The 15,708-nt window shown below is 37.4% G+C and overlaps 1 protein-coding gene across 1 annotated transcript in view; it reads right to left on the bottom strand.

The window, feature by feature from the left end:
* Nucleotides 1–4,901, bottom strand: part of LOC139952454 (uncharacterized) — an 86,413-nt gene extending 81,512 nt beyond the window's left edge. The window contains exon 1 of the mRNA XM_071951588.1: nucleotides 4,222–4,901. Within this exon, the coding sequence (XP_071807689.1) occupies nucleotides 4,222–4,321 (100 nt within the window). The 5' untranslated portion in view covers nucleotides 4,322–4,901. The remainder of the gene's footprint in view (nucleotides 1–4,221) is intronic.
* Nucleotides 4,902–15,708: the final 10,807 nt, after the last annotated feature.

Here is a 15,708-nt window from a genome sequence, read left to right as displayed (position 1 = left end):
CTATCTATTTCTACCTCCATGGTCATTGTAAGATATATGGGCGCAGTGCCATCCTTGATTTTCATTTTGACGAAAGAAACCGAGTTTTTAATCAACTCGGCTCAACAGCTCAGCCGAGCGTCAGCATAATTAGTGTAAATAAGAGCCTACACTTGGTGTTTGGATGTTTTTACCCCCAACCCCTTTCTAACAACATAAAACCCCAGAGTTCAATTTGTCCCAGTGAAGCAATTAAATTCAACCCGATCCTAGTAGATTTCATGATCAACTTTACTGGGAGTATGTAGAGAGAGCCACTAATCACACCCTTCAAGAAGAAAATAAACAATCCTGCCGATAGGGAAGTACAACCTATCGCATGCAATGTCCAGAAAGTACAGGCTTATTATTTGGCTTTCTGAAGTTAAATCAACAACCTCCCAAAATCTGGCCGGGATCTCCTTGCCACGAACTGCAAGCGACGTCCCAACAAAAATGATTAAGACACTGTAGTGTACACGTTTGGTAATTACTCAAAAAACTTACTTTGTAACGAGCAATGGAGAGCTGTTGATAATATAAAACATTGCGAGAAACGGTTCCCGCTGAAGTGACGTAGTTTTTGAAAAAGATGTATGCTCTTACTAAAATATTAAAATACTTCAGCTGCATGAAGCCTTTTAGTTTTATTTCTACCGAAAGCACAAACATTTTGTACAATAAGGGTGGTTTTTTTCTTCATCATTTTCTTGCAACTTCGGTGACCAATTGAGCCCATATTTTCACAGGCTTGTTATTTTATGCAAAATAATGTTGGGATACACCAAGTGAGAATACTCGTCTAGGATAAATTACCCACCGTCTCCAGTGCCTATAATTCAAACAATATAATGTCCACTTACAACTGAGCAAACAAGGTCCACGTGTAATTTCCAGCGTCATATGATTTCATTACGGTGTCTATGCTTGATGATTTCATTTCTAATACTGAAAATCTTGCCTGGGGATCATTATTCTCACAGTACAATGTACCCGTGAACAATACCAAAAGAATTGTCCCCAATCAGTTAGATCTTAATTGAATGGAATTCACATGTACATATCTCACAAGTCCCGCTGCGCTGTTCTCATCAGCTTTAAAAGATCAGTTCTCCCGACTTGGAGAAAGGGAAGTTGAATTAAGTTACGAATGATGTCTTGGATTAGATTAGCATGTACAGAATCATTAGACACTGCGCTTCAGAGTAACTCGGCATGTCTCCAAGATCATACACTCCAGCAGATCCTCACTCGATATCTTAGGACTATGGTGAAGATGTTTTCATGCATAGAATAATGCCAGGCCGCAGCGGTAATTAAATTTAATTATTAAGAACTGTCACATTTGGACGAGCTGCAAACACCGCGATCTTTTTTTTCATCTTTATGTCACTGCGAACACGATTCACCTTCCAGTACAAAAGGTGTACTGACTTTAAAGGCACTGTGACCCTATTGATAATTGTCTAAGACCAGTCTATTTACTTGGTGTATCTAAACATAATATATGCATAAAATAACAAACCTGTGAAAAGTTGAGCTTAATTGGTCGTCGAAGTTGCGAGATAAAAATGAAAGAAAAAACACCCTTGTCACACGAAGTTGTGTGCATTTAGATGCTTGATTTCGAGAGACCTCAAAATCCAATTCTGGGGTCTCGAAATCAAATTCGTGGAAAATTTCATCTTTCTCAAAAACTACGTTACTTCAGAGGGAGCCGTTTCTCACAATGTTTTATACTATCAACAGCTCTGCACTACTTGTAACCAAGTAAGGTTTCATGCTAATCATTATTTTGGGTAATTACCAATAGTGCCACTGCCTTTAAACAACGGGTAAACACAACCCCTCCGCAAGAAACAAAGAGCCATTGGCACCCGATTTTTTATTTTGTTTATTTATGTAAATAAACATATTTTAGATACGGCGGTGTGGGCCCTCTGGGTTAGGAATGCACGTTTCGGTAGAAAAGTATGCAAAGCAAGACATTCCTTTCCCTTCAAACAGGCCAAACACCCAAACGAAAACAACTCGATAAGCAAAGAAGTTAAACCAGGGTTCAGACAAAAGACAACATACAAGTAAACCCACCATGCCTGTCTAACGAAACAACTCAAGGTGCAGTGAAAAAAAAATTATGATTAGATTTGGGGGGTAAAACCATAACCCAACATCGCGAAAATTAATTTAGCATTTTTATGCATAACGCCACTCAGGTGGATGTTATAGGATATGTTTTATCAAATTCCAACAGAGGGTGCTCCCCCGATTGAAATGGGAAACCAGTGGCTGATATCCAAATAACGAGGATGGGACTCACCGTGCGTTATGACACCTCTGGATCACCCGTAGCCACCCCCCCCCCCTCTCTACAAAATCACAAACTTCACCGTGGATATGTGATGGAATTTTTCCTCAGTGGACGGTCCAATCATCGAGCTATATGAGTGCCTATGGCTAAGGGGCATATACACGATAGCAATAAGATAAAGCTCATTCTATTTCACATACACGGAACTTGGGAGTACGCTGTTTTAAAACCTACCCTAAATACATCCCACTTTGGGGAAACATTTACATTTGAGATAATTTTGTTATTCTGCTCACAATAATTTAGTACGATTAATAATTGAAGTACAACATTATTTAATAGATGAAAATTTGCTTCGGGGATAAAGAATACTAATTTTGGTTTACCCAACAAAAATTATACACCGTTGTGTATTAGCACTGTAACAAAATTAATAATAAAAAAATATATATATATATATATATATATATATATATAAAAAACATATCAATGAATTTTGTTTTGATACGTATAGACCTATGAATATTTAATACGAACGGACTAAAAAAAAAATATTTTCTATGAAAGCAACGGCCGACCCTGCATCTTGACAAAAAATAAAAATTATGAATGAAAATAATATTGAATATTAAATTACGCTAAGCCATATATGACCTTGAGCCAATCAATTAGAGATAGAGAGGACCGGGAGAGAAACAGCGAGCGTGTTAATAAAAACACATATTATTGTAAACACTACTTCGGGCCTAGACCACACAACACACATGCAGAAAGCAGTACAGGTCTAACTCCAGTAACAAACATTAAAGGCATCGGACACTTTTGGTAATTACTCAAAATAATTGTTAGCATAAAAACTTACTGGGTGTATAAACAAGTAATGGGGAGCTGTTGATAGTATAAAACGTTGTGAGAAACGGCTCCCTCTGAAGTAACGTAGTTTTTGAGAAAGAGACTCGTAATTTCCAACTCAAATATTAAAAGATTTCACGCATGAAGCCTTTTAAATTAGGCATCTAAAAGCACACAAGTCTATTTCTACCTACATGTTTTTGTGCAACAAGGTTTTTGTTTTCTTTCATTATTCTTTTGCAACTTTGAGGACCAATTGAGCACAAGTGTTCAACGATTTTTAATTTTATGCAAAAGGTGGGGAAACACCAAGTGAGAATACTGGTCTTTGATTATTAACCAAAGGCGTCCGGTGCCTTTAAGCATACCGCACAAACTGGCATCAAAAGTTTTGGTCTTTCCAACATCATCTTGTTTCTTTTGGTGCAATACCAGCAATTTTACACGTATATAAAATTATACACCCTGATGTGAATTTAATTATCGCATAGAATTGATTTTTCTGTTGGCTTGCATCACGCTGCTGCCAGCCGTGCACTATGAATCATTTAATATGTTGGGTGGTGCCAGCGTAAAATAAATATTTATTTCACTTTCGATTTCCATAAAACTCATTTGTAGTGAATAATTTAGATGTTTTTATTATTGACTTCAATTTGTACATGATGTACAATTTTGTACAGTTGTAATTAGGCTAGCTTCCCCATCTACTCGTGTGCGCATGCCATGCAAGTAGAAACAAAATTAATCAATTTGGGTCAAATCAATCAATCAACTCCCTCCTCAAAATCTAAAAACTTTGAATAATTTGCATTTTACAACATTCTGTAGACGTAAGGATACATCAGTCTTAAATAGACATCGGCTAGAAGTTAAGTTTTTGAAGTACTCCAAGCTCTAAATCCAATATACTTTTACGATCCAGATATATAACCGCATGTATTTACACAACGCAACGCCGGTGTCGCTAAAAACAACAGCCGATCGACTTGCTGAATACAAACTACATGACTTTTGTAATACCGTAGAGTAATACATACCACGATCTGCAGCAACTCCGGTACAGCACAAGGTGAAGAGTAGTACAACACAAACAGCTATCCCCATCTCACGGCCAATCTTCAAGTTACTGCTATCCATTCTAGCAAGTTTGTACACACACACACACCACACGAACTCGCCCGTTAACTCCGCAAAGTTTCTTTAAAATGTTCCAAGAATGTATCCCTTCTCTCCGCGGTATGTCCTCTCCTAATGTCCGCGATGATTAAGTACGTTGCTGTTACATTCACAAAGTTGTGACTCATTATATAACATGTAGAAATGCCAATTCCATCATTCACAATTGATGACCAACACACCAGTTTTTATGATTTCGAAGCCTGGTCTCAGAAATGTATGTGTGTGGGCCACTAACAACCCCCGCCTGGTTTATGAAAATATCTCCCTGAAGTCAATGGCACATTGGCATATTCAAACAGTCGGATATACACAACACAGTCCACCTCGCCATAAAAGATTTTCCTTGTTTGGGTCAATCCACGACGAGTCCGGATGAAGTTTCCATTGTCCGCCAGCAAGTTTCTTTATTTGGTTCTCGTCTATGAGGTTCGGATTATCGCAGTGGTTTCCCCCTGTTCAATGGTCGTAAAGTGTACAGTGTACACATCGCACGATGTGTGTCTAGGGTTTTTATTGTGCGGTCTTCTCTCGTTGCACGTTCTACGGATGGATGGGGGCGCAATGTGTGTGCGCAAGGTGCAACGTCAGCTGCACGATCTCGGCCAACTTACCAGGCACGGACTCGTGTCTTTCTAAACGTGTAGTTCGTGTTAAAGGTTCCACTTTGTTTTGATCCTGCAAAATACTCTCAACATAACAGTGTTGTTGTTGCTCTTTTGTCTCACTCATAAGGGCCGCCTGGTAGTCTAATATTGCTATCACTCTTTCTGATATCATGTTCTAAATGAAGTTGTTTATGCTAAAACGAAAAGCACAGGAATACATTTACGAACAAGCCATTTCTTCTAGCGATGAAATTGAGATGTGTAGATTTTTTTTTCCCAAAGCTTTTATTTTCACAGCTGTCGACGCTTACAAGTCATGAACGTGGCAAATTGTAATTTGGGATTCGTTTTTACACACACGGTGACTGAGAGAAAAACAAACAATATGATACGACCACCGTGTATTGTTGTTATACTTCTTCGCTGTATATACATAATTATGGCAATAATACTCACGGCTTTAAAGGTACTGGATTTTTTTTTAATGTTCAAAAGGACCAATATTCTAACTTGGTGTATCTCAACATTATGCATAAAATAACAAATCTGTGAAAGAAAAATGAATCATTGATCATCGAAGTTGCACGTGAGGACAATGAAAGAAAACCACAGTTGTTGCACAAATATTGTGTGCCTATACAGACCCATATTAAAGGTTTGGGGATTGAAGTTATGTTATTTGCGAGAGAAATTACCTCTTTCTAAAAAACAGCGTTACTTTAGAGGGAGTCGTTTCTCACACCGTTGTTCATAGCCAATTAAGCTTTTATGCTCACAATAAAAAAAAACATTAAAACAACCAATTGTTCACTTCCTGAAACACTTTTGCGACCACCTCAAAGTATGAAATTAAATTTGAAGATTTTTGAAATATTTTCCCGAAAAAGGAAAAAAAAAACTTAATAAGAAACAGCATTAACATAATTTATTTTTATTTTTACACAGATTAACTATTTCCCCTCCATCCTTTGCGTTTCATATTGCTAGTATACACAATGTTTTTGAAATGGATTTAGTAGAACTACGATTCCAACCATCTACACGTTGAGAAACAAAAACAAACAACAATTCAAGGTCGCTCCATCATGAGTTGGAATTATTAATAACCGTTGATGATGATGCATGAATTACGCAACACGTGGTAGGGTACGTTTTCACGGATGGACGATCGGAGTGAAAGGACAAGAGAGAGAGGGGGAGAGAGAGAGCCCGTGAGCACCAAATTGTGTTTACTCCTGCTCGGTTTCAGGGATTCAGTAACAATACCTTAATCCGATTCTCTGTTGTGCGATTAAGCATGGGTGACTTGGTAATTACCACGAGGATGCATGGGTTAATTCGCTCTGGCGATTATGTCAAAAAATGTGCCACAGTGACAATTGTTGATGGGTGTGAGACCATTCTCATGCCCGTTGGTGTTATTTGTTTTCTTAATTTTTCTTAGCATAAAAACTTAATAGATGTTAAAAACTTACTTGTAATGTTAATTGGTAACGGGCAATGGGGAGCTGTTGATATTATTTAAAAAAAAAAGGCGGGAAACGGTTAACTCTGAAGCAACGTAAATTTTGGAAAAGAGGTCTCACTCAATACTAAAGGACCTCAGGCCCGAAGCCTTTTATTAGGTACCTAAAAGCACACAGAATTGTGCAGCAAGGGTGTTTTATCTTCTTTCATTATTCTCTTGCAACTTCGAAGACCTAATGAGTCAAAATATTCACAGGTTTGTTATTTTATGTTGGGATACAGAAAGTGAGAATACTGGTCTTTGACAAGGGTGTCCAGTCCCTTTAAAAGGGTTTGTGGATGAAGCATATGCTGCGAGTGACGAATTACATCATTTATGCGGCAGCTGTGATGTGAAACGATCATAACACAGTATGATAAAATATTAATGTGCTTCTAATATCTACCCATTAATATTAGCATTCGACACTTTTTCCCGTGTGTTATCAACCGCGACTCGAAGCCAACATAGCCTGGCCAAGGAAAATCATACTCCGCTTGAAAATGTGGAATTTTTAAGACGCTTGGATAGGGCGCCCTCAACAATGCAGTTTTTATAGTTTTCTTTTGTTAAATTATATTATAACTGTTGATTGGAATTATTGCCAGGTCTGTACAAAAAAGGGTTGTTTTCGTGGATTATTATATGGTGACAACTGTTTTTTCAACGAAAGAACATACGGATTTCAAAAGTTGAAAGTCAAACACTAAAACACAAAATAATAACCACCTTGAAATATAAAATACAAAATTGTTATAATAGTTATGAAGGCACTGGACACGTTCGATAATATTGTCAAAGGCCAGTGTTCTCGCTTGATGTATCCCAATATGCTCAACATAACCAGATCTGAACCAAACAAACCCGTGAAAAAATATTGGCTCAATTGGTCATCGAAGTCGCAAGAGAATAATGAAAGAAAACAACACCATTGTTGCAAAAAAATTAATGTGAGTGCTTTCAAATGCATGATAAAACATCCCATCTTAAGTAATGTGAGTGAGAAGTTACTTCTTTCTCTCTTCAGAGTGAGCCTTTTCTCACAACTATTCAAAACTCCATAATTGCTCGCTACGACGTACAAATGTACACTAACAATTGTTTTGAGTAATTATATACCAATAGTGTCTTAGCATGAAATGTTTATAGACAAGCTGAGGTTTTTGCTGTGATTATAGGCAAGGTTTTGGCTGTGGTATTTTTCGTTCGTGGCCTCTTTTTTCTGCCGACCGCACACAAAGACCATCCTCTAGATAACCAGTTATCGACAACCACTTTCCAGTAACTCCTCCATGATACACAGAGCCATCGATCTGTTGCCATCTTGGCGCTAAGCCGGCCATTCAACACATTCCTCCTGAACAATTGACTGTCAGGATTCCAAGCACTCGATTGTTGACTTCTCTGTTTGTCCTATCACTTTCTTTGAGTCCTTTCACTGGGAGAAAGTTTTTTTGGAACAACAACACTCAAGACGTGTTTATTTAGGCGTGAGATAATATTTCGACCTTTCACACTGTACACGAAAAAGACAGGGGAGGGATGTTTAAATAAATCCATTTTCAATGAACACGGGTGCGAACAAAGAAATCATCCAAATAAATAGCCCTTCATAGCTAGCTATATACTGTTTTTGTTTGTTTCCCATCTTATGCTAGTTTGACATGATTTGAAAAAAAAAAATAGCTTCGATGCACAATCAGCCCTGCATTGTTGAAGATTGGTAGCGATTCCTCCTGCTGATTATATAGCACAAAGTTTTAGAATTAAATTTCATCTGATATAACATTATTACCAGAGGTAATATTATTATTACTAAATTTTGAGTTGTTGAGTACATTACATTGGATTATCTAACACAATAACACATGTCGTCCTCGTTGATTATACAACAAAAAACACGTGTGCCCCATTTAATAATATTCAGAATTAAAACGAGCTTCTATGAGTTGGAGTTAGGTAAGGCCGTTCTCACTCAACATCAAAAATAGAAATATTGTCTCTTTGACCTTTAGATGAAAATAACTTGTATAATGTATAATTGAAGTAGTCATACGTTGTAAATGGTGTTAACAATAGCGTTTTCTTGTTGCTTCAGGAAAATAATTGTAACAAAAAATATCGGTCGCTGATTAATTGTTTCGTCATCACAGGCTCGGTCACAGCTGATCACACGGAGGGCTTTGAGGCCGTCACACAAAGGAGGTGTTACCGTCTAAAGCCCCGCTCAGCCGGGTGCCGCAGCTGCCTCGACACGCTCATTATCAACCTCTCGTTAATACTTTCGTAAAAAAAAAGATTCGATATTAAGTGAATATAACGAGCTTAAAGGTACTGGACACTATTGGTAATAACTCAAAATAACGAGCAATGGAGAGCTGTTGGACTATAAAACTATTGTGAGAAACAGAAATGCAATTTCTCACTCAAATGATAAAAGACTCCGGGCATGAAGCCTCTTTATTACGCATCTGAAAATACACAAAGTGAGGCACTAAGGGTGTTTGTTTTTCCCATCATTATTCTCTTGCAATTTCGATGACCAATTGAATCCAAAATTTCACAGGTTTTTTATTTTATGCATATGTTGAGATACACCAAGTCAGAAGACTGGTCTTTGACAATAATATTACCAATAGTGTCCAGTGTCTTTAAGTGAATAATAACGAGCTTAAACCAGGCAAGATCTCCGGGCGTGCATGTCTCGTCCTCTCGGTCCCTGATGATCTACAGATTCCCTCGCCATTGATTGGTTTCTATTGTGTGATGCACGCGACCCTCCTGCAGGTACACAGTGAAAGACAATAATGAGTGAAATGCTGCAGTCCCAATTGCTTCATTAAAAAACCACACAATTTGATATTAAAAACTAGCATAATATTTTTGGAAGTAGGAATGAATGAGTAGGATAGGGTGACTGGCCTCGTATCACTTTGTACTAGCCGAAAGTTGCCCCTGACTGGGAGTCTAATTGTTTTCTGGTTTCTCATCTCATCATTAAAGACACTGGACACTATTGGTAATTGTCAAAATCCAGTCTTCTCACTTGGTGTATCTCAACATATGCATAAAACAACAAACCTGTGAAAATTTGAGCTCTATTGGTCGTCGAAGTTGCGAGATAACTATGAAAGAAAAAACACCCTTGTCACACGTCAATTGTGACCTTTCAGTGATTTCGAGACCTAAAATTCTAAATCTGAGGTCTCGAAATCAAATTCGTAGAAAATTACTTATTTCTCGAAAACTACGTCACTTCAGAGGGAGCCGTTTCTCACAATGTTTTATACTTTCAACCTCTCCCCATTACTCGTTACCAAGTCAGGTTTTATGCAAATAATTATTTTGAGTAATTACCAATAGTGTCCACTGCCTTTAAAGCCATTGGACCCTTTCGGTAAACAGTATTGTCCAAGGCCCACACTTCGTGTATCACAACTTCTATATCAGTTAACAAACCTGTGAAAATTTGGGCTTAATCGGTCATCGGAGTCGGGAGAAAATAACGGGAAAACCCACCCTTGTATCCGCGCGTTTCGCGTCATGACATGTGTTTCAAATAAATCCGTAATTCTCGTTAACGAGAATTGATATTGTTTTACTGTTTTCTCAAAATCTAAAGCATTTCATGGAATAATATTTCAAGAGAAGTATTTCACCACTACCTTCTGTAAACCCTGTAAGTAATTTGTAAGTCTGTGAACTTTTTTTTTCTGTACCGAAAGGGTCCAATGGCTTTAAAAGGCTGAGCATTAAATCTTGTAAGTTTTCTTACGACTTTGATATCTTCATTTTTTTTAATGTAATTTCTGGCATTCGATAACAATTATGTTGCCAGGGCTTAATTTCATAAAGCTGTCAAGCAGGAAATACTACTTGACAAAATGTCTTGAGTTGGACACCAGCCACAGCATTGTAAACTTATTGTATTGTGGGCTGGTAACCTGATTATGCTAAGCAATGTTATGCTGTACTAAGCGAGTTTTTGCGCTTACAGGCTTTATGATACTTGGCCCGGAAAGATATATTAAAATAATGCTACATGGCACAGAACAAATAAAAGCGCCCTCTCTTGTTTTTTTCTTTTACAATCCATCTGAGTGAGGGCGGTATACAATTTTCATAGAACCGGACGTGAGTGTTTTTTATAAAGTTTGTGATGGACTGTGCAAGTCTAGTGCGTATGCGAACTTCCATGACCGGTACCACAAATTGGTTTCTGTTTTAAATTGATGTTAGCGAGATTATGTTTCTTCAAATGGTTTTATTTTGCGGTGGGCTGGCGAAAAAAGACTGGGGTTATAATCGCAACAATGCCAACTTTATGGAGCTTCGGCTGATGATGATAAGAAGGTGTGTGCTTAGCAAGTAATTGTGCTTACATGGTTTATGAAAATGAGCCATGTAAAGCTGTTTAGCAGAAAATTTGCTAAGCAAAGTACGTAATGTGAGGTCTACCAGTTACACGATAAATGGACAATAATACTTCACAGCTGGTAAATTTTCCTGACCAACGAGAGGTTTATAAGCTCAGCAAGTTGATTGCGGTGGCCTTAGACATTTTGCTGAGACTCTGTTTACGCTAAGCGATACCGGTGAATTGGTTAATAATAAGCAATTTTGACAAATGTTGAACGTATACTATGACACTCTAATTTGTTAAATTTGTCTGGGTCCATATATAAACAGTGGGCCCAAATTGAATCAAGTCTGTAAGCATAAAAACTTGCTTAGCACACTGAAAAGTATTGCTTAGCAGACAGAGAAAGGTTACCAACCGAAATTACATCAAGGATTACAATGAAGTATCTGGTACCCCACTCAATTTGTTTCTTATCAAAGAAAGTTGTTAATCAGTATTTTCTGCTTAACAGCTTGATGTTATTATTGGCCCCTGTCAGTCACTGCACGTAACCTTGGTAAGGCTAATTTGTGGCGTTCCAGTACTTCCTCGATATCTACTATAAATTTGGCACCCCGTTTGTGCTGTGCTGAGGAACAATGCAATTTTGTATTATGAACGTTTTCAACCAGAAGACTCTTTAGTCAGCGTCAACTTAACAAAAACCTTTCATGAATAACGGCTCCGTGCTCTGATGAGATTCATTAGAGAGTCTGTTCATGCACGACGAGCGGTCAGCTCCATCTTGTGCCACAGTTCCACTATTGTTCTGCTTAGTAAATGACACTTAGATATGAGCAACGAAAATAGCTCATACAATAAGGAAATTTAATTGTTTACGTTAGACAATCGCTATTGCCGGCAGTTGACCTTTCTACTGAGAGCGTGTAATGTCGGCAGTAGTGTGGTGTGAGATTATAGCAGCCTTTATGAATATGACTTATAGCATGGCACGCCATAATGCACGACGTCACAGCAAATTATTAAAATAATATTAATACTACTAATACGAGTGGTTTCGTAAATAGTGCTGATGTCCGTCACTCAGTGGCGCTTAAATTATGTGGGACTACGTTTGAATTACGAGACCTACTCCTTCTACATAGTACCATGTAATGGTTTACAAGGTGCTGTGGCGCAATATGAAGCCAATTAAACCAGGAACACCGAGGCGAACCCCCTTCTCTTTTCGATATATGCACTGTGTCATAGAGCTATATGATTTGGTCATTTTATGTGCGTTACACACAACACACGGGACCAACAACTTTACGTCCCATCCGAAGGACGAATGTTGTAGTAAACGGCGTGTGGATAAGGCCGTATCAGTGTTAGCTGCTATACAGCTTCATCAACGATTATTCTACCATATAATAGAGAGCAATGGTGGCAACTGTCGTCGTTTGACCGCCATTTTTTTGTGAATAGCAATGGAAACACGCATGCGTGTACATGCTGCGCACAACTCCAAGCCAATGAAAGCTCCCCGGAAGCGTGTACGTTTTATCAAAGATGGCAGCCAAAGGAATGGATCTGATTCGAAAGCAGTTTCTTTTACGTGGAAACAAATTACGACCTCCACTGCAGCATTTATAACTTGAATAATTTAAAGGATTTATAAATAATTTAGAATGGTGAGGGTCGCTGGCATAAAAATAGAGATATGACCACTGTTGTCATGGATGGATTTCCAAATTATTGGCTTCGGCTTATGAATCTGTGCATAAAATTATATTAATTTTATGCGAGTTCAATACTTTTCAGATTTCTAACAGGTGAATAAGTTGTACAACAAAATAATCAAAGATTGACTGGACTGTACTTTCAAAGGAGTGTCCATGCAAACTAGCAGATGGGGCCAGACTTTAGAATGTGGTGTGGTTTCCTTTTCTTCTTTCCTAAACTGTATTGTCCGAAATGATACAGGGGTAGTCGAATGTACTACAGTACTGATCTAAGATATAGATCCTTCTTCTACCCGCCATAGGTGTACAATAAATAAATATACCAATAATTGAAGGTACACAATTACTTTTTCAATTTTACAATTGCAGTAGATCTTTATGATCTTTGTGGTTTATGGAAACCACTTCAACACTTTCAATGGAGTCGAACCACGTATTATGTGCTTCTGTTTTTTGTTACCCTTCTAGATGTACTGAGTGATGAGTGCTTATATTAAATTATTTTCCAAAAAGAGTATGGTCGGAATAAACGTCATACTGATTTGAATTTTTTCCTTCACTGCTCAAATGTTCACTAGAGCGGAGCTACACACAATGACTATACTTGGCAACCTTCAGCTATTATTAAACGCTCAATTTGTTATGTTGTCATGGTAACTATGGTGTTTTACACACAACCAGCCGAAACGTGAAGAGCGGTATAATGGCAAACGTGTAAGTTTACACACGGGGGTTTATAATTAAGAGGGACGACATTTTCCAGTAAATTCACACATTTTTGTGCTAGTTCATGGTCCCAGTTTCATAAAGCTGGCTAAGCACAACAAGTAGTGTAAACAGAACAGAATTATGCTTATCAGAGTATAAGGTTACCATCCGAAATATCATGTCACAAGTACACTTTCAAGTTCTATCTGGTCATTTCTGCTTAGCAAGAAACTTGGGCGGCTTGCTCTTTCAAAATGGCTTTACATTGCTACGTCACTCCTTAATTTCATACATTAAAGGCAGTGGACACTATTGGTAATTACTACCAATTACTATGGGTAAAATATAATCAAAAACTCTTACTTGATTACGAGTAATGGGGGGAGGTTGATAGTACAGAAACGGCTCCCTCCTCTGAACTGACGCAGTTTTTGAGAAAGAAGTAATTTTCCACGAATTTGATTTCGAGACCTTAGAATTAGATTTTGAGGTCTCGAAATCAAGTATCTGAAAGCACACAACTTCGTGTGACAAGGGTGTTTTTTCTTTCATTATTATCTCGCAACTTTGATGACCAATTGAGCTAAAATTGTCACAGGTTTGTTATTTTATGCATAACTATGTTGAGATACACCAACTGAGAAGACTGGTCTTTGACTATATTACCAATAGTGTCCACTGTCTTTGATAATAACAACCCCAGAGATGGACGGTACATCACTCAGAAACAAAATGTCAACAGAACTACACAATGAAGCTCAAGAAAAAAAAAACACCATATCATTTCTAAAGAGGCTGTTTTTCTTAAGGGTAGTTGGTAATGCAATCGTCAACGCAATTTAGGATTGTGTTTAGCTTGGGTCTGTCACGATGTGTGTATTAAGCCACCGTGCGCAAGATGCATTGCTGCTCATTGTTACCCAACAAAAGGACGACGTCTATTCAATGCAACATTTCGTGCTTTATGAAATATCAATAAAAAGGGTCCAATTTTAAGAACGTCATGCTCACAAATTATATAGAGAATCGAGACAAAATGACGATGAAGCTTTCAAAATGACCTTGGCTTTTATTATCACCACGAAATCCCCTACAGGACATGCAACACTATACCTTTGGACGAATTTAAATGAAGTTTGGAAAAGCTTCAGTTTATGGTAATTCGTTTTCGTTTTATATATGTTTTATATATGTTGTTGACACGGCGAAACGTGCGGAAGCAAGGGGGGGGGGGGTTCCCGTTATTTTCTCCCGACTTCGATGACCAATTAAGCCTAAATTTCCACAGGTTTGTTATTTTATATAAAAGTTGTGATATACGAAGTGTGGGCCTTGGACAGTACTGTTTACCGAAAGTGTCCAATGGCTTTAAGTGTACTTATTTTTTTCTTTTTTCGAAATCCAAAAGGTTCCATGACACCACATTTCAAATAATATTAGAGCGTGCTGTACAAATAATTCTGGCTCATTCCTGAATTTCTTTTCGCTTTTCGTATCGTTGTACGTTCATTTTGTTCTTGTTCTAAACATAGTTATGTAAATGTCATGGATTCTTAATAATTTAGATGTAATGTTGTTTCCTTGACGTTTTAATGAATCTATACGGCGGTCTTTCGGATGTTAAAATAATCTAATTGTATTTGTCATCACCGTTGTTGTCGTAACGGGTAATTAGCAGGTACAACAGAGTGTCATCATTTTATAACCATTCCACTTCTTGGTAATATAACAATAGGCTATTATACAGTACTACCGGACGGCTGTTACGTGTTTGTTTCATTTGAGCACTCATGACAATCTACAACAATTTAGTGTCACGTTTACAGTGTCAGTAAACGCAGTCAGCCTGTTATGTTTTCTGATTCACTCTGTTGTCGTCGTCGTCGTTGTTTTTGTTGTTGTTGTTGTTGTTGTTGTTGTTGTTCTTTGTTCTTTTTAAACTCCTCCGTTAAAGTCGCTAACGATTATCAGGAAATAAGCAACTGTGTCTTCAGATGCTAATTGAAGATCTATTTTAAAAGTAACTTTCACGTAACAAAAGATCTATCTGTAGGAATGTCACTGGTATGGATCTTCTTAATTGAGGAGATTAAAAGTTGAAAACTATCACATTTTGCAAAAAAAAAAAAAAAATCCTTTATCTGTTTTTTTTTTTTAAGTTTGGAGAATTCGGCCTTTTTTTAAGCTGTTTTTAATATCCTCCATTAACTTTTTTTGTACATGGTCAGCTTCATATACTGTCATAATCAAACATTTTAGTCAAATACAGTAAAATTTTCATCCAAAGTTCGATATGGACATTTATATTATTTAAAGAAACATAATTAACAAAATGTCTATTTTTTCAATGGTGATAAAAATAACAAAGTTATACATTTTTAATCCAAAGGTCTTCTGGCAATTCAACAACAATCATCTCGTTTTTTATTTAGACCCAC

The sequence above is a fragment of the Asterias amurensis genome, chromosome 20, assembly GCF_032118995.1.
Source record: "Asterias amurensis chromosome 20, ASM3211899v1".
NCBI lineage: Eukaryota > Metazoa > Echinodermata > Asteroidea > Forcipulatida > Asteriidae > Asterias > Asterias amurensis.
The sequence above is the reverse complement of the archived record's forward strand: the minus strand, read 5'-3'. Positions and strand labels throughout refer to the sequence as shown.